This window comes from Micromys minutus (assembly GCF_963924665.1).
Source record: "Micromys minutus genome assembly, chromosome: 27".
NCBI classification, from domain to species: Eukaryota; Metazoa; Chordata; class Mammalia; order Rodentia; family Muridae; genus Micromys; species Micromys minutus.
The window spans coordinates 41,746,653-41,771,892 of NC_137962.1; the positions used below are offsets into that span (position 1 = coordinate 41,746,653).

The 25,240-nt window shown below is 53.8% G+C and overlaps 1 protein-coding gene across 10 annotated transcripts in view; it reads left to right on the forward strand.

Moving 5' to 3' along the window:
• PLEC (plectin) overlaps positions 1-25,240 on the forward strand; it is a gene marked incomplete at its 5' end in the record, with an annotated part of 57,440 nt that overhangs the window by 10,904 nt on the left and 21,296 nt on the right. For 3 of the 10 annotated variants that reach the window (XM_080939683.1, XM_080939682.1, XM_080939688.1), the window contains 4 exons: positions 22,873-22,934; positions 23,269-23,358; positions 24,184-24,261; positions 24,364-24,456. In XM_080939683.1, the coding sequence (XP_080795809.1) occupies positions 22,873-22,934; positions 23,269-23,358; positions 24,184-24,261; positions 24,364-24,456 (323 nt within the window). Of the gene's footprint in view, positions 1-16,948; positions 17,083-17,732; positions 17,993-19,414; positions 19,548-22,872; positions 22,935-23,120; positions 23,136-23,268; positions 23,359-24,183; positions 24,262-24,363; positions 24,457-25,240 lie in introns of those variants that run through there. The other 7 variants (XM_080939681.1, XM_080939687.1, XM_080939689.1 and 4 more) reach the window with 6 other exon arrangements.

The following is a 25,240-nucleotide window of genomic DNA, read 5'->3' on the forward strand; positions in this document are numbered from 1 at the left end:
TATGGCGTCTTGGAAGTCTGGCACCTCCGTTTCCTTCTGTTTGTCCCTTTAGTCCAGGCTGGCAGGGTCCCTTCTGGCAGGACATTTTCATAAATCTGTGCCTGCCTTCCGGGTCACAGAGGGCCTGCCTGCCACAGGGCTTATCTGGGTAATCTCTTTCCTCCTGACTCTGCAGAGGCAGCTGAATGGACCCATGAGTCACAGTTAGGTGAAAGGCTATCTAGTCACGCATGTGCCTTTCTTTCCAGGGTATCCTGTCCAGACAGTGACGCTACCCGTGTCAGCATCTCTTTGCAAACTGAATAGCCTGCCAATCACCCAAATCACCAATGCTGGCTTCCTTTTGCTTAACAGTTCCTTCCTCAATTTCTTTTTCTTCCTGACTTTTAAGATGAGCCGGGAGGAGAAACTGAGCTCTAGTTGCTTGGAAATCTTTTCAGCTAAATATCCATGTTTGTTGCACCCCCAATAGAGCACAGCCCAGTCAACTTGGCTCACCTTACTTCCAGTATGCAAGAGTATGTTTTTCTCATTTATTTCTTCTTCTTATCCTTTTTTTGTGGGGAGGGGTGAGGGGGCATCAGCATGGTTTCTCTGTATAGCCCTGGCTCCTGGAACTGGCTCTGTAGACCAGGCTAGCCTCAGAGTCAAAGATCTATCTGCCTCTTTCTCCTTCTTCTTTACAGGATCTTACTATACATCCCTGGAACTCATTCTATAGATCAGCATGGACTTGCATTTATAGAGATCTATCTGCTTTTTCCCTTTGAATGCAGAATGAAAGCCCTCACCCCACTTCCCTCCCCCTCTACCTCCCTCCTTTCATCTTTTCTTTCTTTTCTTAGTGTACTATTGCTCTGAATAGACACCACAACCAAGGCAGCTTCTAAAGGAAGGCATATAATTGGGGGCTTGCTTACAGCTTCATATGGTTAAGTCCATCACCATCTTGGCAGGGAGCATGGTGCAGGCAGGGGGGAAAAAGAGACCGGGTTGTTGTAGTCTTTAGAAACCTCAAAGCCCAGCCCCCAGTGACATACCTCTTCCACACCCCCTAACCCTTCCCAAACAGTTCCACTAATGGGAGACCAAGCATTCGTGTGGGCCTGTAGGGGCCATTCTCTTTCAAACGTCCACACTTTTCTTTTTCTTCTTTCTCTGTATCCTTTATTTTTGCAGGCGGTGGGGAAGGTCTCCCGTATTCCAGAGTTATTAGTCTCAGACTCACCATGTAGCCAGACGTGACTTTGAAGTTCTGATTCTCCCACCTTCAACTCCCCAGTGCTGGATTACAGCCGTGTCAGTGCTGCCACTCTGCCTAGTGTGTGAGGTGCTGGGGGCCAAACCCTGGCTTCACGCATGCTAGGCAAGCACTCTTCCAACTCACACACATCCTCAGCCCTTCCTTCCTATGATTCCGCCAGCAATCCCTCTAATCTTCTTTTTATCCCCACTCCCCACCTGCTCTTTTTCTTAAATGTTGGTCCCACCATATTGCCTAGGATAGCTTAATTGCTCCTCGGTTGAAGCAATCCTCCTGTCTTGGCCTTCACACTAGCTGGGGTGGGGCTGTGCTGTGCGACTACATCCCATTTCATCTTCCGTCTTTCTAAGCAGCAGTTAGTTAGTCCCGGGCTTTTTCTCTTACATACTCAAAATCCTCTAGTTTCTGTCTGTTACCTAATTTTAGGGCATTTCCACATTTTAAGAATTTTGTTTTGTTTTGTTGAGACAGGGTCTCATTATACAGCCCTTGCTGATCTGGAACTAGCTATGTACACATGCTGGATTCAAACTCAGAGATCTGCCTGCCTTTGCTTCCTTAATGCTAGACTAAAGGTGTGCGCCACCACACCCTCCCTCCATGTGCGCCTTTCCAGATATTTGTGACAACAGCACCCCATAGCTCGTGATATTATCCACATTGATTTCCTCGATCATTTGAGACCACAGCAGGCCAGACTTCCAACATCCAAGTGTTCGTGGGTCCTCTCTGAAGTTATTCTGGAAGAACCTGCCTTCCCTTCAGCTGCTCCGTGCCTTGGCTTGTACTGTCTCCTTCAGTCTCGACTTCTGTGTCTTTCATCTTCTCTCACAAGGACACTTCTTAGACCTAGGACCACCTAAATAATTCAGAATGGATTCTTAATTAGAGACCTGTCTCCAGGTAAGGTCACATTTATGCACATGGGACACAGACATGTTTTGGGAGTCCACCATCTAATTCCCTCTTCAGAAGGCCCTCTAGTATTTGACTGATGTAGTCTTATATGTGTTTCCTTTGTGTTTGTCTTAACACCTCACCTGCCCCATGTTTATTACTGTGTTTTCCTTGTGACTTTATGATGTCGTGTTAGGAAGTATTTTAGACCTTTGCATCTACTCTTTAGTAACTAGGGATTTAATTTTTGCTTGTTTGTTTTATGTATGAGTGTTTTACCCCCATGTATGTCTGTACAACAGTTGCATACCTGGTGCCCTCAGATGCCAGAGAGGGTGCCAGCTCCTCTTGAACTGGGGTTAGAGATGGTTGGGAGCCACCATGTGGGTCCTAGGAACATGGGTTCTCTGGAAGATCAGTGAATGTGATTAACCACTGAGCCATCTCTACAACCCAGCCAAGAGAGCTTTATCTAAATAAGGTGTGTAGCTGTTGTTTGCTGCTTTGTGGGTTCTTAGACTTTTCTCCCCCTCCTCCTTTTTCACCCTTTCAGCCCCACCCCCAAACACTAGTTAGGAAAGAAGAAAGGATAGAGAGGAAAGGAAAGAGATCTCTGGATAAAGTCAGGGTCAGAAAGGGAGCGATGTTATTTCAGACTACTTCCTGCTGATTAAGTGGCCATCAGGATATCTACTTTCTTCTTGTTCTTTCTTCTTTGAGCACAGATACTTAACAAATTATGACCAACAGCAACCAACAACCCACCAAAACCCATCAACAACCCCTCACCTCTCGGGGACTTAGCATTTATATACCCGCTAAAAAGTCCCAGAATTCCAAATGTCACACAGTCACAAAAACTGTCTGCAGCTGGCAAAATCATGCCTCTGCTAGAGCAAGAGGCAAATTATAGTCAGCTGCTGTGGACAGTCTGAGGCAGCCCCATATCTCACACCTGGAATTAAAACAAAAACATATTTTTGTAATATTTTTATGTTTTTAAAGAAACAAAAACTCCAGAATTGTCACTACAAAGGTGTCCAGTGAACCTTAGCATATATTTTTTTCTCTTTCCTTTTTTTTTTTTTTTTTTTGTTGAGACAGGGTTTTTCTGTGTAGCTCTGGCTGTCCCAGAACTCTCTCTGTATATCATGCGGGGCTCAAACTCAGAGATTTGCTTGCCTTTGCCTCCAAAGTGCTGGGATTAAAGTCGTGTGTCAACATTGCCTGGTGAGGCTGGATATTTGAATACAGAGAAGCCTAGTTCGTGTGAGGTGTTGGAGATTGACCGGCTAACATCAGATGGTTTCATCTGGTTGGCTTCTTGTAAGGAGGGGGGGGCTTTGGGCTGCAGTAGAGCCTGGTGAAAGGCAGCACAGTGGGGGAGCTAATAGCCGAGGTAGAGGATCCTGGGAAGATCCAGGCGCATAGAGAGCAATCTGCTCTGAGAGCGGCTAATCCTGTCCCTTGAGGGAGAGCACCCCTGTGAGACAATTTTAATCCTTCTTAAACAGCTAATTGCTTCTCTTAAGGTCTGCTGCCTCAATCCCTTTACCTTGAGGAGTTAAGCCTCTACATGAGTTTTGGTGGGGACAAACCACATTCAGACCGTTGCAGTGGACACATGCGATTACATCATTTCCCTCTCTTAGAGGTTATTAGTAGTTAGTGGTTTGCTGTTGTTTGTTTGTTTTAAATAAACTGCTATAGATGAGATGGCTCAGATGGTGAAGGCACTTATTCCCAAGCCTGATGACTTGAGTTCAAGAGAGGACACATCCTCTGAATTCCACTGTACCGCCACACGCATACAAATAATAAATACCTGGCTAATATCTCGTGTTGCAGTCTCAAATAGACAATACACCTTTACCACCGCATACGTGAGTATGTGAGGCAAATGTTACCAGAGTCCTCTCTCTGCACCAGCAGTGGGTTGACTGGAACCAGTTAGTAATTGCATCCAGGTCACCTTGCTGAACTAAGTTTCTGGGAGGTTGGACAGCTGCACTCTGAATGGGGCTCGTTGACTCAGACTTAGCTGGGCGTGGAGCATGCCTTTAATACCAGGACTCTAGAGGCAGAGGCAGGTGGATCTCTGTGAGTGCTTGGCCAGCCAAAGATATACACAGGGACACACACACACACATATTTTGTGTCTTTTTTCCCTTTTTCTTCCCTTTTTTTTTTTTTTTTTTTGGAGACAGAATCTCACATAACTCCAGCTGCTTCAAACTTGTTTTTTTTTTTTTTTTAGCTGAGGATGACCTTAAATTCTGATCTTTTTGCTTGCTGGGATTATATAGGCATGAGTCACTACCCTGGACTCTTGGGTCTTTTGAAAGTGTACTTGAATAAGCAGGCGTGAACTCTGACTTGGTTTTCTGTTGTCATCCCCTGGTCCCCCTTTCAGAGACAGGGTTTCTTTGTGTAGCTCTGGCTGTCCTAGAACTCACTCTGTAGACCAGGCTAGACTTGAACTCACAGAGATCCACACACTTCTGCCTCCTGAATGCCAGGGGTAAGGGCACGTGCCACCACTTCCCAGCTGAACTCTGACTTGTGTTGGCCAGTGATAGACTGAGCTGGTTTGGGTGCTAAGAGGAGCTTTACTGGGTCCTGATGCTGGGAAATCAGCCACACTTGTCTGTTCTCTAGCACCTCTTTCCCATAGCCTCCCACAGTCATTGCCAGAGGGCACATCTGAGACTGTCCTTGTGATTTCAAAGGGCCATTATCCTCTTAGAACATCTTTCCTGGCTTACTGGACCCACCCTTCTGCCTATATAAAAGTCTCAAGCTGTATGCAAGCTGGCCTCAAACGCAGGATCCTCTTGCCTCACTCAGCCTCTGGGTACAGAGATTACAGATTTGGGCTACCATGGGTGGTGGTGGTGGTGGTGGTGGTGTGTACTTATATGTGAATGTGTGTAGGCCAGAGTTCGGTGTGCATTGTCTTTCTCTGTTGATTGCACTCTACCTTGCTATTTTTTGAGGTCTCTTACTTATCAGGAGCTTGACACTTAGATTAGTGTGGCTGGCCACTGAGCCTTGGGCATCTTCCTGTCTCCACCCACACAGTGCTGGGGTTATAGATACCCATAGTTCGTGCTTTTCACAGGGCTAGGGATCCGAACTCGGGTCCTCATGCTTGCACCGCAGGCATTTTATCCACTGACCCCATCCCTGGCCTTTTATTTAATTGAGTGAATGGTTAGAGGAGTAGTTTGGTGGTTGAGCTCTTGACTGGCATGTGTGAAAGAAACCCTGGATTCTATCAGCAGCACATCAAATACAGTGGAAGCAAACCGGCAACAGGTGAGCTGACAGTGCTTCAGAGATTGTCTACAGATCCTCTGTTGGTTTGTTAGTTCATTTATCCAGCCGGATGTGGTGTCAGCACACCTTTAATCCCAGCACTCGGGAGGCAGAGGCAGATGGATCTCTTGAGTTTTGAGATCCTGGTCTACAGGACAGCCAAGGCTCCAGAGAGAGACTCTGGCTTGAAAAAGAATAAGGTGTTTTGCCTACCTCTGTCAATACCCCTCATGTACCTGGTGCCCAAAGAAGCCAGCAGAGGATATCAGATCTTCTGAAAATGGAGTTTATGGATGGTTAGGAGCAGCCATGTGGTGCTGGGAATCGAACTTGGGTTCTCTGGAAGAGCAACCGATGCTTTTAATTGATGAGTTAGTTCTCCCATCCCATTCTTTTATTTTTTAAAAAAGCTACTTATTTTATGTGAATTTATGTGCACCATTTGTATATAGTACCCCTGGATGCCAGAAAAGGCACTGGATCCCTTGGATTTGGAGTTACAGATGGCTGTGAGCTGCTCTGTGGGTGCTGGTATCCAAATCCAGGTCCTCTGCAAGAGCAGTAGGTGCTCTTCGCCACCGAGTTAAACCCTCACCCAGACTCTTTTTCCCTTAGTTCAGTGGTGAAGTAGGCATTATCGGCGGAGTTCTTCAGAAATATATCTTTCTTGGACTTTACTTCATTAGGGCTGTGTTTCTTGTGATGACTGCTCGAGGAGGTAACAAGGAGCTAGGCACCAGGAAGCACATAGGGAGGCCTTTCTGCAAATGCCTGGAGACGGGGTTTTACTGAGTCTGGTCTCCAGGAGTGGGAGGTACCGACTGACGTAATGTGGAGCCGTCACAGGTCACATTGCACAGGATCAACTGGGCCACTTCCCACTCACATAATCCACAGCCAGTGAGCCCCAACAGGAAGGCTGCTGTTAGGGACATACAGGCACAAAGATGGGCTCCTTGAAGGGAGCAGCAGCCTGAGGTTGAATAACAAAGGGGGAGGCGCAAGGGACTCAAGGGCTGAACCATCTGACACCCAGGATGGGCAGAGGAGTGATTGGACTTGGGATTCCTCTGTGACTTGTGCACAAGGCTGAGCTTGCTAGCTTCACAGGGCATGTGTGAGGAAGGGTTGCTCTATGTGCTGAGGAGAGGATCTGGCTTTACCTGGGTCCTGGAGCCTCAGAGTGTTCACGTCTTTCTTGGTATTAGTAGAAAGCATCAAGCAGACTTGGCTTTGTCCAGGATGCGTGTCCCTAGGCCAGATGACATGATGGGACCCTTAGTCATCATGGGAGCGGTGTCAGGTCAGACTGCCTAGCCTCTGAGGATAGCCTGAACAAACTGGAGGTTGTGGTTTCCTGCTGTGCCCCATGCTTGCTGCTAAGTCCAACCGCAGTGAATGACCTGCTGCTTTACAAGCCAGAGTGCTTTACCTGTGAACCTGTTTGTAATCCACAGCTGGGTTCCACGGACCCAGAGCTGTGACATCTGGTCAGTGAGGCAGACAAAAGCTGAGCTCTGCTGTGAGGGACCAGGCTCCTAATCAAACAAAGATGGAAAGACAGGGCCTCCTGCCTTGTGCCACTACACCACTTCCTCCAGTGCAGGTCTCTTACTCACAGGCCCTTCCCCATTTCCAACCATAAGATCTTGGGGCCGGAGAGATGGCTTGGCAGTTGAGAGCACTCGTTCTTGCAGAAGACTCAGGTTTAAAAAAAGGTAGATAGCTTCTGAAGAACCTCTGAATCTGACTTATAGCCTGCATGGGTCATATACAGACAGACAGACAGACAGACAGACAGACACACACACACACACATTTTTCTTGTAAGCTGAATCTCAACTTGTCCAGATACAATTTAGTAAAAGGTAGCATTTTAAGAGGGAGTATTTAGAAAATTGTGTTTAATTTCTTTACTGTTTTCCCCAAGTTTGGGAACTACTGTTTCCTGAAACCCACCCATGCCCTAGGCTGGCTGAGTCCTACAGATGGCAGGAGTGAGGGCTGAGGAACTCAAAGGCCAAATGGGACTGATACCTAGATTCTTAGGCTGTGGCTGTGGCTGTTGCCAACGAAGCTCCTGTGCCATGTTCTTGGCCTCCCTGGCTGTGACCTGGCCTTCCATAGCAAGCCCGCTTGCAGAACGATGAGGCCTCTATCCTAGCTTGACGTTATATGAACTTGAGAAGCCAGCAGTGGGTCTTGGCTGAGGACAAAGTAAGGGTGTGGCCACGAGTATGGCAGGAGACTAAGTGGCTAGAGCCATCCTGTGGGGGCAATCTCTACTCCTGACTGTTACCCAGCACAGAGGACCCCAGGTGCCCGTGGCTTGCAATGTCCACATGCTCACATGTCTCCTTCAGCATCCTGTCTAGGGGGCAGGGAGGTAGTTGCTAACAGTATCCTGGCAACCTCCGTGGTGGTGGCTGGACCAGAGCAGCTGTTGGCTGCTTCTTGGTGATGGTAGTGTTGCAGTGGTGGACGACTGGAACCTGCTAGGAACAGTATGTCATGCTGGGTGGCATTGGAGGCAATGACAGGAAGACATATCGAAGAGCAGAGTCAGGAAGCCTTGTAAGGATGGTGTGAAGGATGGGGACCCCAGAGTTGTGTCCTGAGCCACGGGGTCGGTGGGTGCTGGGAGACCACAGAGCTGGACAGACGGAGCATGCCAAGTACAGTCTGGCTGGAGAGTCAAAGGCTGGGGTGACCAAGTATACCACTTGAAAAGACATCGGATGGGACAAGGCTGAGAGGGAAGGGCACACTGCTGGTCGGGGCAAAGCTGGAGGATGTAGGTCTAGACTCTGTCACCTGCAGGGAATGGATGGGTGGCTGAGGCATCAGTGTGACAGTCTGTGTAGGTACAACCTACAGGCCATGCATATGGCTCTCAGGTAGTAGACTGTGGCGCCGGCTGTGCATACATACTGGGCAGTTATCTGGTGTTTGGGTAGTCTGGCTGGACTTTATTGGTTAGAAAGCTCTTGTTGACTGTGTAGAAGGGGAGGGGCAGTGCGGTGCATGGCCTGGAGCATGCGCTTTGGACACCAGTGTCCTGGACATTGATCAGCAGAAGCCCCGCCTCTGGCTAGCAAGCCCTGCCCCACACCTCCCAGCTCCTCCTTCAGGCTGCAGTGCTGGCCTTGGGCAGTGCGGTGCTGTGCAGTCCTGGACACAGCGACTGCACCACACCATTCTCAGCCCCTAAATGAAGATATGGACCCCTCGAGAGCCATCCAGCATGAGATCAGCTCCCTCAAAGGTACAGTCTGGAGGAGCCTGACTCTCGGACACTCATTGACCTCTGGCTGGGTGCAGCAACTCACGGGGACTGTCAGGGCCAGCTGTCTCCCTGGTAACATTGAAGAGTGCTGAGCTGAAGATGGAGGACCCCAGGCTCATGCCCTTCCAGGTCTCCTCCTAGGGCTGGGTGAGGGGAGCTACAGTAGCTGCTCTGCAGCCCTGCAGTGAGTACTGCAGCAGCCGCATCAGTAGGAGGGCGGGAGCTTGGCCCTGGAGCATTCAGCACTCCTCCGCTTGGGTCAGATGCCTCACAGATTGGTGTATGAGGGGGTAGCATAGGCCTGTGGGGACCTTCATGCCCAAGGCACTAGGCGCCAGTCGGGCTGGCCCTGGGAAAGGCCACACTGTGGCTCTTTGTCCAGGGTTGGGGGGCTAGGGACTGCCCAAGGGCGCTGTCTGGTTGCTCTGGAAACCTGAAGGGGCCGCCCAGGGAGTGCTGCTGGTCTCTCTTCAGTGCTGAATCAGCAACTTCTCTGTGTTTCTGCAAGGTAGGAGAGGGCACAGAGAGTTTTCCTCAGCCCAGGGAACCTGAAGACAAGCAGACCCAGACCAGGGTTGTGTGTGTGCCTGAGCACGTGGGGACAGATGTGGGAGGACATGTTGTTCTAGGCTCCTCCCTTCGGTCTCATGCTTGCAGGTGCTCTGATGGGAGGGAGGAGAGACTCCCTGCACACTGCTTCTGGTGCTGGGAGCTACTGCCCTCTCCTGCCTAAAGGTGGGATAGTGACGATGGCTGGGTTGACTTAGTTACTGTAAGGGTATATCCGTGTGGGGCTGGGCAGAAGAAACTTCAGGTCCAAGGGCTCAGGACTTTGGATGTGGCTGGAGATCATTTGGGGATGGTGGTGAGTTATGTATTGGCTTCGTGGGTGGAGGATTAGAGATTTGATAGGATTAGGCTAGGAAATCATGTCAGGAAGATAGGAACTCTGAGTAGGAATGGGGTGAGTACAGGTTATTGTGGAAAGGTGTCTGAGGGACAGGCCAAGCGAGTCGGAACTTGTTTGCTCTTAGAACTAGGTTAGTACTGGTCCCATAACTAAAACACTGGTGTGGAGAAGTCCTTTGGTGCTTCAGGGAAGGGGGTGTGGTGGCTGTACACTCTTGGCCCCACAGACCCAACATAGTGCCACCCTGCACTTCCAGGGCTGGGCTCCGAGGACCTGGCCCGCTTCCTGCCTAAATCTGGCTAGGGGCGTGGTACAGGGAGAGCCCTGCCGCAGTGAGCTGGCTGAGCTGGCCTCAGGGAAGGCTTTGGGAACTGTTGGCTGAGCCTTCAGAGTTTCCACCCGCCACCGGTCTGCGTCTGTATGTTTGGAGTCTGCTGGGGCGCCATGGTGACAGCCCATAAACCCGCCCCACTCACTGCTTTGTTGGCTGCTCGCCTGCCGCCGGCCAGCACCTCCCACCGCAGGATCCCCCGCCTCCACCCTATTTATAATCAGTTCCTGGGTTTGCAGTGCTTGGTGGGAATGGGTGTGTCCACTTAGGGAAAGCCTTAATGGCCTGGGGGTTTGGTGTGGCACAAAAGAGAGAGTTGGGGTATTGGGTGGTGACCCCAGCACAGGCTCCATCTGTGTGGGACCCTCAGCTGTGAGGACCCGGCAGAGCTGACAGCTGTGCTAGGCAGCCCTTGGGCATGTGGCCATTCCTCTTCCTTACACTTCAGTCCCTGATGGTGTCCTTGTGTCCTCTCCACAGCACCTGCCCCTCTGACCACAAGTGGACATTTGGGCTGCCCGGGGGTAGGGAATTTGTGGATGTCAGGGCCACCAAGCCCAGGGTGTCAGGGACTTGGTGACTTTGATTTCCTATGGCAGCTGGGAGTCCCTGGCCTCCAACAGCTGTGCTGAAGGTGTGGGAGGATGGAGATCTCACCCAGAGCTTTCTTCAGAGGTCTTGGACTGGAAAGTCACTTTGTTTCTGGACCCACCCTAATCTAGTCTGGCATAGAAGTGCTAAGTTCTGTCATCCTCCGGTGAGAGGGGCGCTGTACTGTTCCTTTCCTTTTCTGATGGACAGCGGCAGTGGTGCTTGCAGAAGACTGTCTGTCCTGGCTGCTCCCCTCTCTTCTCTTTCAGGTCTCTGCCCACCAACCACACCCCAGATTCCTCTCCAGTTTTCCTCCCTTGGATTCTTTTAGTTTTCCAGTTCAGGCAACCTCTCCCTTTAGATAGCTATGGTCAGATGATACCCCACCTCACCCTGAGATTACTGCGGGGGTGCTGTCCTCATGGTGAGGACCCTCCTGCTCTCTCTTCCCTTTTTTCTCCCCATCTGTTATCTTCTGGGTGGGGTGTGATTCTTGGTCCATTTACACTTCACTCTGCCCTTACACAGTCTTGGGAATCCTGAACAAGTGTTTTAGAAGCAGATGTAATTTCTGACATTGGAGCTATGTGGCCCTGGTGGGCAGGGGCAGTTTATTGGTGCCCCCACTCTTCAAGGGGCCCCGCCAGTTGTGGGTGGGAGGGGCCGGCCCTGCTGCTGAGTCAGAGGGGGCCGGCCCAGGCGTCCTGGAGGGCGGGCAGGCGGGAGGCTCAGACAGGCAGCCTTGCCGGCGCAGGAATTCATAGAGCAAGGCTCTGGAGCCACACTACCCCGGAGCCTGCGCCCTTGTGCTTAGAACCGGAGCCTGCCTGCCTACTTGCCAGTGGCCCCTGCCGAATCCTGTGCCAAAGGAGCGCCATCAGCCTCCTGGCTTTGCCCCACCTGCTGTCCTCACCCTTTGCTGACCGGCAGGCTTCCAGCAGCCATGGTGGCTGGCATGCTCATGCCTCTGGACCAGCTACGGGCCATCTATGAGGTGCTCTTTCGTGAGGGGGTGATGGTTGCCAAGAAGGACCGGCGACCCCGCAGCCTGCATCCCCATGTGCCTGGCGTCACCAATCTGCAGGTCATGCGTGCCATGGCCTCGCTGAAAGCTCGGGGCCTGGTGCGGGAGACCTTTGCCTGGTGTCACTTCTACTGGTACCTGACCAACGAGGGCATTGACCACCTACGCCAGTACCTACACCTGCCACCGGAGATTGTACCTGCCTCTCTGCAGCGTGTGCGCCGCCCTGTCGCCATGGTGATGCCTGCACGTCATCGCTCCCCCCATGTGCAGACCATGAAAGGTCCCCTTGGCTGCCCACCAAAGAGGGGCCCTCTGCCAGCTGAGGACCCTGCCCGTGAGGAGCGGCAGGTCTATCGCAGGAAGGAGCGTGAGGAGGGGGCACCTGAAACCCCTGTGGTGTCTGCCACCATCGTGGGGACCCTGGCCAGGCCAGGCCCAGAGCCCACCCCAGCCACAGGTCAGCTGCATTTTGGCTCCAGGCCGTTAGGGATGGGAAGTGACTGTAGGTGTTTTTGGTGCTGGGACTTGGGTCTGGTGGGCTCTGGTGGGCAACACATTTGTGTGCATGGGTTCTGTTCATATCAGCAGGTGGCGCCCTTTCTGCCTGAGGGTGCTGGGTGTTCTAGCCAATGGACCCACGTGGCTTGTGCTCCTCCAGGCAAATCCTGGTGAGGGCGGGGCCTGCAGGCCCCAAGACTGGCAGGACCAGCTGTTGGCATAGTCTTGTCTGTACCCCTCTCAGGCACTGTCCTTGCCCTTGCACCACTTCCCCCCTCCCAGTGGCCTTTGGAGGCCCCTCTTTTAAGAAGTGGGTGTGTATAGAAGATCTGCTGGCATGGGACTGGCTCAGGCAAACCGCTTGTCCATTGAGGCTTGAGTCTGTCTTCCCCTCTGGCCAAGTGGCTCAGATTCTGTATTACACGAACAGTACTGAGGGCCCCCATGACTGTGGAGTTGGCCATGATCTGGAGGTGGAGTGGCTCTAGGTGAGATGGGAAGAGGGCCCAGCTCAGGAGCATTGCCTAGGAGGGTAGAATAGGGCGTGGGGATGCTGACCCAGCCGTGGTCTACTGAGGGGTTTTTGTTTTTCCCAGTTGGGAGCCAGATCTTAAGAGGATGGGATAACACCCAGTAGTCCAGGAGCTTCCAGAATGCACTCCCTTACACCATCAGGACGTGGAGAGGCTTATGTGCTCTTCGCATGATGCTGTTCAGGCTCTCCTGAGGCACACTGTCCTTAATGCCTGCTGAGGGCATCCCCGGACCTCCAGCATTTCCCATGTATTGCAGGCACCAGAACAGCCTGGTATCTATCTGCCTCTCTGTGTGCCTCAGTATATGTGTGTGGGACTTGTTCTCTAGGAGTGGGGGAGGGAGTCTTCAGTGAGAGCAGACCCACACTGGGCACAGCTGCCTGAGCAGAAACCTCAGTCTTGGCCTTTCTGGTTGGGCTCTATGGCTTGTTGGCGCGTAGCTGGAGGGACCAGGGGATCTGAACGGCCTCTGGGCTCTCTCCATGGCCTTAGGCAAGTCAGTGGCCTCTGCAGCTTCCCTGTAACCATGGCTATGTCTCGGTCCTTTTGGGTGTGGTGAGTGGGAGGGGAGCCCTCCCCTGCTTTTCTTGCTTTGCTTCCTTGTCCTTATCCGGACTGGGCCAGCAGTTGGCAGCGGGACTAGGAGGGGGTTCTGGGTGTGGCTGTAGTGGGCAGAGAGGGGGGCAACCTCCCTCCCCTGCCTCTGATGGAGGTGACTCAGTCTTCCCAGCCACAACCGCTTGTGGCAATTCAGAGTTTCCAACAGGAAATAAGCTCCAGCTTCAGACTGAGTCAGGGCCCCAGGCGGATTCCCCCCCAGCCCCCCCAGGACTGAGCTTCGGGCCTTAGGTGCTGGGTGTGGCTGGTGGAAGGGGCATTATGGCTCCACATACAGGCTGGGGCAGATCTGAGGCCATCTAAAACCACTGGCTTCTTTGGGTTAAAAAGGAGCGAGCAAGCTTGGTGGTGGCGACCGCTCACACCTTTAATCCTGGCACTCTTGAGGCAGAGACAGGCAGATCTTTGAGTCTGAGGACGGCCTGAGCTACAGAGAGAGTTCTAGGATAGCTAAGGCTACACAGAGAAACCCTGTCTTGGGAAAAAAAAAAAAACGAATAGTTGAGCCACAAAGATTGCCGCTTTTTATAGCATGGCCCCTTCAGGGTAGTACATTAAGTGTGTGCTGCAGCAGTACTGGTCTCCAGCATGGTCCCAGTTAGATGGGGTTACCTCTGTCCGTACAACCCTGGCCAGGGAGCAGGACATCTCCAATCAGCACACTTAAATGGAGGGTGCCACATCATCTGGGTTCAGATGTGGTAAGACATTGTGATCAGAGGTGGCTTTAGGAGCAATCAGAGAGCTCACCCTGACAGGAAGTTGGTCAGCGAAGAGAGTTATCATGAGGGAGGCATCCAGAGATTTCCTCTTGTGCTATAAAGTTGCTGGAGTGGTTTGTGTATGTGAGTTTCATTTTAACTCCAAAAGATAGTATTTTGCCTGGCTCAGAATTTAGAATGGATCCAGAAGTGTTTGGAGCAAAGATGTCTGAGGCGTGTGCTCTCAGAGGCTTGTCATGTAACAGTCCCCTCAAGGACATCAGTTCTGTTGTCATGCCAACATGTGGCTAATGTACCCTGACTTTCCCTGTGGTCCTCCACTGTGTGGCATGCATAGGGGCTGCCATGCTGCCTGGCTTCCTTCTGCCCACTGCTGAGGCGGGCCATGGCCTCAGGTGCTCATTGGTGCTAGGATGCAGGAAGGAATCTGGAGAACTCGGGAAGGTTTTTATCCAGGTTGTGGACCAATGAGGTTTGCGTTTTCCAGGTTATATACTGCTGGATGGAAGAAAGTGTAGACGGGTAGGAGATGTGTTTGCTCAGACTAAAGGACTGAGATAGTTGAGGGGGGACTTGGGTAAGGGAGGGGGCCAGCTTTGGAGGGAATGTGAATATGAAGAAGGAGTAGACGGGGCTAGCAAGATGGCTCTGCAAACAGGTGCTTGCTGTCAAGTATGAGGACCTGAATCTGTTCCCTGGACCTACAAGGTGAAAGGAAGGAATTGACTCCCCTTAGTTGTCCTCTGGTCTCTTCATTCATGCTGTGGCACACACACACTACATAAATGAATGAATGAATGAATGAATGAATGAATGACATAACTAAAAAGGAAAAAAGTTAAGTGGAGGAATTCAGGGGCAAGGTATGCGAGTCAGTAGTTGTGTGCTTGCCTGGAGTTTGATCCCTAGAACTACCAAAATAGTAAGTGGTTGTGTATGTATGCACATGAACACATGCACACATGTGGTTACATGGAACGTGCCCCTTAGCATATGATGTTAGACGTGTAGGTGAGTGGGGTGGCAGGGCTCGACTGGCAGGGAGAAGGATGGAGGGAAGTAGATGCTGTGGGCCGAGTTGGGCTGTGCCTGGCAGAATCAGTAGGGAAGACCGGTGGCCTGAAACCGCAGAGCTTAGGAACTAAGGCCTTTCCTCTGTACCCCCAGATTGGTCTGCCTAGGCTACCCACCGATGCCAGTCACCAGGCTTGGGTTCTGTTGGTCTGGATGACTATGGGGACCCTTTAGTCAGTCATGAGGAGGAGCTACTGCTGGGTGTGGAGGTCAGGGCATGAGCAAGCCCTCCCTTTGCTTCCCACCCCTTCCCTCCTTCCTGCCTTCCCTTCCTCTCTGCTGGTCCTGGGAGCAGCGTATCCTGGCCAGCAGCTATGGATTTGTACAGCATGGAGGAGCTGATCCAGCTGGGCCAAGGTAGGGCACAGCAGTAGTGGAGGTTAGAAAGTTAGGAGGGACCAACGTCTCTAGCTGCGACTTTGGCAGTCTTTGGTAGGGCACAGGTCCCTGAGAGGGAGGATGGACTGGGTGTCACCTACTGGTAGTTCTCATGACTCCAGGCACCCGGACTAGTGCCTGACATGATGGCATGGTTCCTCAGAGCTAGCTCAGGGTGTGTGGAGTGTGGTGGGGGGCTGCTCAGAGCCAGGGCGCTCTGCTTTGGCGGACTAGTCACTGAGGCTGTGGAGACATGGGCTCTGCTGAGAGAACCTTGCCTGACTGTCTCTTTCCCTGCCCACTGCCAGTCATCAGGGGTCTCTTTGGCCTGCCCGAGGGGCTTTCATTACCCCAACCCAGTGGACTCAATCCCTGGCTGCCCAGAGCTGATCACCACAGGCTAGTTTATGAGACAGTGTTGGGCCCAGCCTTCTCATGCACTCCTCTGCCCAGTGTGAACAGGGTACCCCACATCAGCAGTCAGGGTCCCAGGCTGGTTTGCTATGGCTGTGTTGACTGAGTCGAGGCCATTTATGTTGGGGACTCACTTGACCCTGTGGAACCTCAGACCAGCTTCTCACTATGACCAGGCTCCAGTGTCCTCATCTGGCTAGCGTGCTCACAGCCAAGACTCCCTAGGATGTCCTCAGGATTCTAACAGGATGGTGCTTGGCGCAGGAAATGTTACAGAATGGAGGACAGACTAGCTCCTCAGCCATGTGTCAGTCAGGACTGGTGGGCCTGGCCCAGTGTGATCAGGCTCCTGGGAGGAAAGAGATGGGACTGTGTCTCCTCCTACACACAGATGCACACACACACACGTAGCTTGTTTCTCAGGAAGCACTGGGGTCCAGGTCAGTATTGCATATGGCAGATGTTTTGTGGGCCTGCTTACTGACTTGTGGGTGCCTCCACAGGCTAGGGATGCTGGGGGTCTGGGGTGGGAGCAGCCTGACGGGTATAGACAGGTTAGTGCTCATGTGACTTAGATCCCATTTTTGGGTTGCCTGGGTCTCTAACTTGTAGTCTGACCTTGGAGACACAGTTCTGCCTGCCCTGGGGCCAGGTGTTGTGTCCAGTCACTTGCACAGAGCTCTCTGGGAGAAAAGGGATTGGTGTCTCTTTGGCCCATGTGGCATTTCCCAAGATCACCCTAGAAGATGGGCAGCATATGGGCAGCACCCTCTCCCAAGGGAACATGAGTCCACTTCTGTCTCCATCCATGATAGATCCTGGCGCCAGGCACCTCCTTATTATAGTATCACCCATGGGAGCGGGGGTGGGGGGGATGGAGAGGGAGAGCACTAGGGGGCTAAGTGTTGTGGGGCCGCCCAGCCAGATGGGACTCCAGTGAGCCTGAGCTCCCATACGTCATGTACTAAGTCTGGACAAGTGACGGGCCTTGCTTGCCCTCCTTGGATATTTATATCCCCCTGGGCCCCCTGCCCACTGCTCCTCTCCCCTCCCCCAACTTCTGCTGACAAGGCTAGAAAGCTGTGCCCTCCTCCGGCCTCACCACTGCCGCTGCAGGCTTGCTGCCTCAGAGGGGCCTGTGACCCTCCCCACACCCCTCACCCGCTCCCTGTTGGCCCCGTGGGCTCCTGTCGCTGACCCCAATGAAGATCGTCCCCGGTAGGTGGGGCAACCCTTCAGCATCTTTTGGGAACCCAGCTAAGCTGGAGGCCATGACTCCTGTTTTCCTCTGTATACATCTGCCTGCCTGCCCTCACCTGGCCTCTCCCTCAGACACTGTCCAAGGCCTCACATTGGACCTTGGCTTGGGGCTTGTGAGGAGCCCACCTGTCTTTCAGTGTGGTGGGGTCAGTGTGGTGGGATCAGTTGTAGGGAGGGCAGTGAGGGACAGGGCATTGACATCTGTCCACCCTCTGTGCTTCGTAGCTATGCTAGAGGGCACCCTTGGAAACAGACTGAGCATTCAGGCCTCTTCCTAATGTGAACAGGGAGCTGGTTAGGCTTGACATGGGAAGGGGGCCTGTGTTGAATCTGCCCAGGCTAGGTTGGGGGGCTGAGGCTTGGGGAGAAGAGCTACAGGCCCCTCCTCCTGGCGGGTGTGGCTGTGGGTAGGCAAGGGTTAAGGCTCCAGTTAACCTTGAGCGTCGGTGTGCGTAGAGACAGCTGAGCTGGGCCCTGTGGGGAGTGAGGGTGGGGAGCGGCCAAGAGCCACAAGAGGGAGGAGGCTGGGAGGAGGCTGGGTAAGAGCACAGTTGGTGCTGAGGGGACTGTACAGTGTCCCCCGGCTGAGTGCAGACAGTACAGTAGGGCTGTCTCTGAAGGCAGGGCAGCAGGAGACAGAGCGGCCTCTGGTTCCTGGGGCACCCCTCCGCTCACCCTCCATGCAGGGAGGTGCTGTCTGACTTCGCAGCAGCTGGTCCCTGGTGTGGACGGCTCTCCCCATTCTGTGTGGCAGCCATGGAGCAGTCGGGCAGCCTGTTCCCCTCTCTGGTAGTCGTGGGTCATGTTGTCACTCTGGCTGCCGTATGGCACTGGCGTAAGGGGCATCGGCAGGCACAGGATGAGCAAGGTAAGCACCCTTGCCTCTGCCACTGTCATGGGCCACCGCCCCTGACAGGAGACTGGGGCGGGGCAGGGGGTGGAGGGTCCGCCTTCCTCCCGCCCCTTGCCTTCTCCTGAGCCCTCCTCTTCCTGTTCCAGAGTGAAAGCCCGTTGTCTCCCTTGTACCTGTTCTGCATTTTGAAGACCCTGCTACTTCCTAGGGTGTGCTGGGGGTAAAACTTTGTGGATGTTTAGCCTGCATCAGGTCCCGGGTAGGCGAATGGAAAGAGGTGGGGTAAGCTCCGACTGAAGGCGCAGGCCTGTGGGAGTGCCCACCTTCTAAAGAAAAGGCCCCCCTCTCTTGCCACAGCAGTGAAAAACCAGAGTGGCAGGTCCACAGGCTGATCTGGGCAGGGCCACAAAGCCTGCGCAGTGACTTCCGTGCCCACAGAGTGTAGGCTGAGTTGCACAAAGGAAGTTTGTCTGAGTGTCCTCCAACATGGCATACCAGAACCAGTTGTGGGGCAAGAAGTTAGGCTATGTTCTGCCCTCTCCTCAAAGTCACCAGCCCTTGGGCTATAGCCCGAGGAGGCCATGCTCACCGCAGGATGGGGTGGGGCTGAAGTGAATGGAGCTTAGGACAGTCCCTGGGGATTGGGCAGTTCTGCATCAGGGCTTCTGGCCAGAGGGACTGCCCTCATGAGACGCACCTTAGTCCAGGACTGATGGGAGTGTGTTTATGGCCTAGTGCCCCCTAGCGGGCCTGCTAGGTCCTAGCGTCCAGTGGAAGATCGCCAGGATGGGGGTTTTCCAGGCGTGGCTCTAGGTTTCCCAGAAGCGAGTGAGTCAGCTGCAATCAGGGGCGTCCAACAGAATGCACAGGCCTAGAGCTTCTTCCCCTCGGAGATGTTTTTTGTTTGGGACCAAGACGCCCTGGGCTCAATTTAGTTTCTTGTCACCATATGAGGGAAAGGGCTCCCTGTGTCCCCTTTTGGTTCATTAGGTGCCCTGCAGTGCCAGGTGTGGGCGTGGTCGCCTACAGTTCTGTACTCTGCCCATTGCCTCAGCTGATCTGACTCTTGGGGCGGATGACCCTTGCAAATCCTGCTGGGAGTGGCACTCCCACAGACGACAGTCTTAGAGTTACCCCGAACGTGGGAGGAACCCCGGAAAACTCCGATCACTGGACAGTTCCCAGACCTTTTTGACCTAGAGGGCACCTGCACCCTGGTTCCCTCGAGTTCCCGCGAGCTCCCGATGGGCTGGGGCGCGGCTTACTGGCCCACACTGGGCGGGGCGCTTGTAGCAGGGGCAGGTTCTCCGGGTCTGGGTATTGCGTCCGGTGGGCGGGTGCGAACGTGGAAGGCCAAGCCAGGGCCTTCAGCCTTCAACACAGGCACGGCTTCCGTGTTGTCAGCGAGCAGCCCAGGGCACTCGGGGCTTCTGGACAATGGCAGGGACATGGGCAGCGAAGGGCGTCTTCACTTCGCAAAGGGAGGTCCTGCTGGAGCGGCCCTGCTGGCTGGATGGGGGCTGCGAGCAGGTCCGCCGGGGCTACCTCTACGGGCAACTGTGCTGCGTAGGTGGGTGCGGCCGCTCAGGTCGGTGGGCAGGTCTTGATCTTGTGCTGGGGTGTTGCTTGGCTCAGGTACAGCCCCGCCTCCAAGCTCCGGAAACACCTGGAGAGGAAGACAGAGTTGTCTTGCTCAGGGATAGGTTTTCCTCTGGAGGAGGGGGATGGTAAGTGGGCGGGCCAGAGGGTTTTCCGGCTTAGTGCTTTAGCTGTGGGGACCATCCCAGAGCTGTTCGGGCGCTAAGGGTGGGTCTCTGGGCCCTCCCACTTGTGCTGTCCCTGGCTCCTTCAAGGTTATCTCTCAGAGACAGAGACAGAGAGACAGAGGAGGGAGGGAGAACAAGAAACCGAGACAGACAGGGAGGAGAGTGTATGTTGAGTAGGGAAAGACATTCCTTAGAGGACCATAAAATAATTACCTCCTTTTTTCAGGGAGACTGACTTAGTGCAAAAAGGGTCAGCTGCCTTTACAGATGTGCAACACAATATTGGGGTGGGGAGTGTCCCTGGGAACTGATTGGACAGGTGACAGAGCCCCCATGAGGTGTGCACCAGCGTTTGAGGGCATGCCTGGGCTCTGGTCAGGTCAGGGCTGGCTATCTTGGGAGCACTTACCTATGGGTTTGAGAGCAAGTAGGATGAGTAGGAAAGGGAACATCTCTGGCAGGGGGCAAGGGACCAGGCTGAGTTGGGAGAGATGAGGGCAAGCATGTTCAGGGCAGTGCTAGGAGAGGTGGAGACCCTGACCTAGAGCTCAATCCACTTCCCAGAGCATCCTTAGAACGTGATAGTGGCAAAGACGAAGATGCTGGAAAGTAGTCTGGCTGGAGTTTGGGTTAGGGTCTGAGTATGTCTTTGATGTCAGATCCCGTCTCACACTTTCTGTGCTCAACTGCTGGCCCATTTCCAGAGCCCGTGCCCTCAGCAGAGTGACCACTCACAGCAGCAGTGCAGCCACTGTTGGCACAGCCACCTCTCTGAAGGGTTTGCTTCCTGACTGGGAGCTTGCTGGTCTGCCTTTGAGAAGTTCCCAGAACACTGAGCAGTGTAGAGTCAGATTTGAGGTTCAAAAGGCCTCTGGAGTGAGAAGAGTCATCTCTGGTGGGTTGCAGTGGTTGTTGGGCCAAAGGGAAAGAACTCGATGGTCTTTCGTTGGAGGCTGAGGAGAACCCTCGGGTGTATACACCTGGCAGAGAGCAGTGGAGGACCTCTGGAGTTAAGGCTTCAAGCTCTCTCACGACTTACTCAACCACTCGCTCCTGCTCTGCCCTACAGAGTTTTGGTGCCCTCTTGTGGTCATTAGGGAAGCAGCAAGGGCAACATAGGGCAAACTTTTCCTGGAATAGAGAGGCCTTAGCCTCTGGGAAGGGGTTTTTCCTCAGCAGCTCACAGCTGGATCACATCAGTGCCTCTGCTGGAAAATTCTTGTGGTCTGGGTGGTACATTTTTTCCTAGAGTGGGTCGGGTTGGTTGGGTAGTTCCAGATGCTGGCCCTAGGTGGCTCTGTTTTCTGACCTTAGGGACTCAGAGGCTGTAAGTAGACACGTAGAGTTAGACAGGTGTAGTCACAGGCCCCTGCCCTTTGCCCAGCTCTTCCACCTTTATAACCTGTAACAGCTGCTATCTGCCAGACCTACCCTGTTACAAACATCCCCTCCGCCCCAAGGTACGGCTTCCTTTCTAGTGAGTCACAGTGCCCAGGCCCCCTCCCCAGACCTGACTCACTGGCTGTGACCCCTCCGTGTGTTCCTTGCTGCCCCAGCAACCCTTTCTCCCACCCCAACTGGGGAGGTGTCCCTGCCGCCTGGGCTGGGCTGCCTTTCTGGGATGAGTCACCACTGAGCTATGAGCTGTTCTTGCCTGAGGTGTGCTTTGCCTGGCTGGGCTGGCTTGGGCTGGACTGTTGGAGATCCTGTGGGAGACCCTGCCAAACGCAGGAGGTCCTACATCGGGGACCCGGAAGCCCAGCAGTTGTGGGGGCTACTGGGTAGGGCATAGTCCCTGTTGGGTGCAGGAGTATGATTTAGGGGAGCTACAAGAAGAAAGGCAGCTGGTCCCCACCCCTAGGTCTTTACTGTACAGTCACTCTGCAGGGAAGTAGGCTGTCTGTATCTATACCCTAACCCCCTGTGTGGTAGGGGACCTCTGCTCAGTAAGTGTGATATAAGATCCCTCTGGGTGGCCATGGGGATAGTATGTGTTCCCTTGTGATCCTGGGGCCAGCCCCCCTCCCCCATCTCTATACCCAGGTCCTACTGCTGTGGGTAGGGTGGGTGAGGAAACCCGGGTTTCCTGTTTCTGGTGGGCTGAGGGTGTGGCCATGGGGGAGGGGCTGCCTTCCTCCTTTCCCGCAGGGACACTCCCCTCTGGGGGGCGGGCAAGGCGGGGTAAGTCTTGTTGGGTGGGACGGGCCTTGCTAGAGCACAGCAGGCAAGGGAGTGGCCACAAGAACTCCAGTCTGAGCTGAACCTCTGCTAAGTTACTGTCCAGAGCGGCCGGCAGCCTTCAGCAGCTTTCGCACCACTGCACGAGGCTGCCCAGACTAGACGGAGCACAGCACCTGAGAGGCGAGGGAAAGGGTGACCAAGGGGCAGGGGCAGCACCATGTCTCAGCACCGGCTCCGTGTGCCCGAGCCTGAAGGCCTGGGTAGCAAGAGAACCAGCTCAGAGGACAACCTCTACCTGGCTGTGCTCAGGGCCTCCGAGGGCAAGAAAGGTAGCTGGCATTTCTTTTGGGCAGGGCCTTGGTGACAGGAAGAGTCCTTCCTGTATCAGGAAGTCTTGGCACAGAGTGAGGTGGGGCCCTGTTATAAGGGTATGGATTTGGGGGACTGGCTCCAAGATGGGGGCCAGTGATCCATGCCCAGTACTGATTGGCTCTTGAGCTTTAAGCCAGGGTATCTAGGGCTCTCTGTGTTTCTGGGCAGGCCACCTGCCCTGTCAGGGAGACTTGACTTTCCCTCCAAAAGCCCTGCTGGCCCCAGCCCTGCCATGCTCTTTGCTCAGCCTGGGAGGCAGCATGTGGGGTGGGGCAGGCTGGGACTTGTATGCTGTGGGTTCCGTACAGTGGCTCTAGACCTCCTGTCTTAGAAACAATGGAGGTTTTGAGTAGCAGCACCCTGCTGGACCTGGCTAGACCTGGGTTCCTTGGTCTCTGATGTCTGCGTGGGGAGGCTTCTTGGTGGACCCCCGTCTCTGATCTGGGAAAGGCCAGGGATTACCCCAGTGGACCCTTGTCAGGCAATGTTTGGTAAAACAGACCACTGTGTCTGCCCCTCTGGAGGCCTCTCTCCGTTTTTCCCAGGCTGTAGGTAAACTGGTTTTGTCTTCTCCAGATGAACGAGACCGTGTGCAGAAGAAAACTTTCACCAAGTGGGTCAACAAACACCTTATCAAGGTTAGTGGTGCCTGCTTATGAGTTGGGAGGGTTCCCCAGCCCACACGGTCCTGCTCCCAGGGTGTTCTCACACTTCCTAAGCTTCCCTTTCATCTCCGAAACCTGTTATTTTCCGTCCTTTCCTCCCACACTTACTCCTGTCTCTTTCTTCCTTTTCTTTCTGGTCTCTCATGGGCTCTGCTGTAGCACTGGAGGGCAGAGGTAGGTGCCTGCATGGGCCAGGGCTGTGCGTTCTCCATGGCCTTTGCTTCTCCATACCCACAGCAGCGCCCCAGGCCTGAATTCCTCTAGGGATTCTGATCCGTGACAGTCTTGCTTCCTGCTGTTTCCACAGGCACAGAGGCATATCAGTGACCTGTATGAAGACCTCCGTGATGGCCACAACCTCATCTCCCTGCTGGAAGTCCTCTCAGGAGACAGCCTGGTATGTGTGTCTGTCCCTGCCTTTCTTCCTTCCTTGGGGCCTTCCCCTTCCACCCACTCATTGTGTAGCTCCGTCTCTTACCTTCTCCAGCCCCAACTGCTCCTTCCTTCCTGGCCAAAGCATTGGCATTATAGCCTGAGGCCAGGCCTATTGGTGGCCATGACCCCCGCTGTTCTCCGCATCTAACACAGTAACCTCATGCTCTGCTCTGCTTTGGTTTCTCTGCTGCTTGGACTCTGAATCTTGACCTCTGCCCTTTACCCTTTGCCCTGCTCTGGCTGGGCAGCCGAGAGAGCGGGACGTAATCAGGAGTGTGCGTCTGGTGAGTGGTTTGTGCCTGCTAACATGGCGGCACCTGGGCTTCCCAAGACTGTGGAGCCCACCCAACTCACCTGGGGATTGCGGCCAGTCCAGCCTGCCCCACATCTGGCTCGTGGGCAGGCAGATGGCTGTGTGTCAAGCTGCCTGCTGTCCTCCATGCTGCCTACCTGGGGCTGGGCCAGAGACTCACCAGAAGCTACAGTGGGTACCACTGAGGACCCTACCCCCCAGTGCCACTGCCCTCCGCCTGTGGCTTCCTGGCTATTGTCTCCTCCCAACTCCCTTCCTTCCTTCCCACAGCCAGGGTTGCTGGCTTTTCCAGCCTGCCCCTGGGCTGGTGGGCATCCAGCTACAGAGGGTAAACCTGGGATCCTGGAGGGGCTGTCGATGCACTAGGGGAGACCCTTGGTTTAGTGGATGCTGCCGTTCTGGGGGTGACTGAAGGGTTGGGCCTTGAAGCAACTATTGCCCTGTGGACTCTAATTGAGCCTTGCCTCTTCTCAGCCCCGAGAGAAGGGGAGGATGCGTTTCCACAAGCTGCAGAATGTTCAGATTGCCCTGGACTATCTCCGACATCGCCAGGTAAGGAAGGCTCTCTACCTGGCCCCAGGCTCTAGGTCATAAGCCCCAAACCTGGCCATCTCCCTGGATGTTGGGTTGTTTGACTGAGCCGTTTGTTCTCAGGTGAAGTTAGTGAACATCAGAAATGATGACATTGCTGACGGCAACCCCAAGCTGACCCTTGGCCTGATCTGGACAATCATCCTGCACTTCCAGGTGGGTGGCTGTCCTGCTGCCATCCACCTTCCTGAGGGATTTGGTGGCCCCCTCTGCTGGTTGGCTGGCATTATTTCTGGCTAGGGTGTGGCCTGTGAGGTGTCGCTCTTTAGCTTTCCTGCCAGCCTCAGCCTATGCTAGCTAGCTTTGTAGCTCTAGGGCGTAATTCTGTCTCCAAGACCTGCCTATCCTGTGCCTCAGGCTGTGGCTGGATAGTCCCAGTAGAACCTCCTTGCAGAGGAATGCATTTTATGCTGGTTGCTAGGGAAGTTTCTGTAGCTGAAGGGATGCCCTGGGTGACTCATCCATTGCCTGTGCTAGCCTCACAGGAAGCCACAAATCTAAGATCTTGGGCCTAAAAGCCAGGCTGGCATGGGGGTTGAGTCACATTGGCTGGCAGATAAACAGACAGAAAAAAAACTGGTAGACCCAGTCCTTCCTGCAAATAGAGGGGGCTTTAGCCTGCTCCTTCACCCCAACACTTGGACCAACTTTTAGGGTCTGTAGCTGTTCTTCTTGTGTCTGTTGGCCATCCTCTGTGAGCCTCTGGGAGCTCAGGGTACATTCCAGACTCCTACAGCTAAGGGGAACCCTGAGCACCAGTTATCTGACAGTAGAAGTTAGGGACTCTCTTGTCTTTTGTGGAAGCTGCCTCCTAGAGTAGCCTAGTCTTGAGGTAGATGTGGTAGGCTTTAGCCACAGGAACCCAATGTGCCCCAGGTGGCCTGGGGGCCCTCTGGGTATTATAGTTGCATTCTGAGCTGCTCTGCTTTTATGGAGCTAG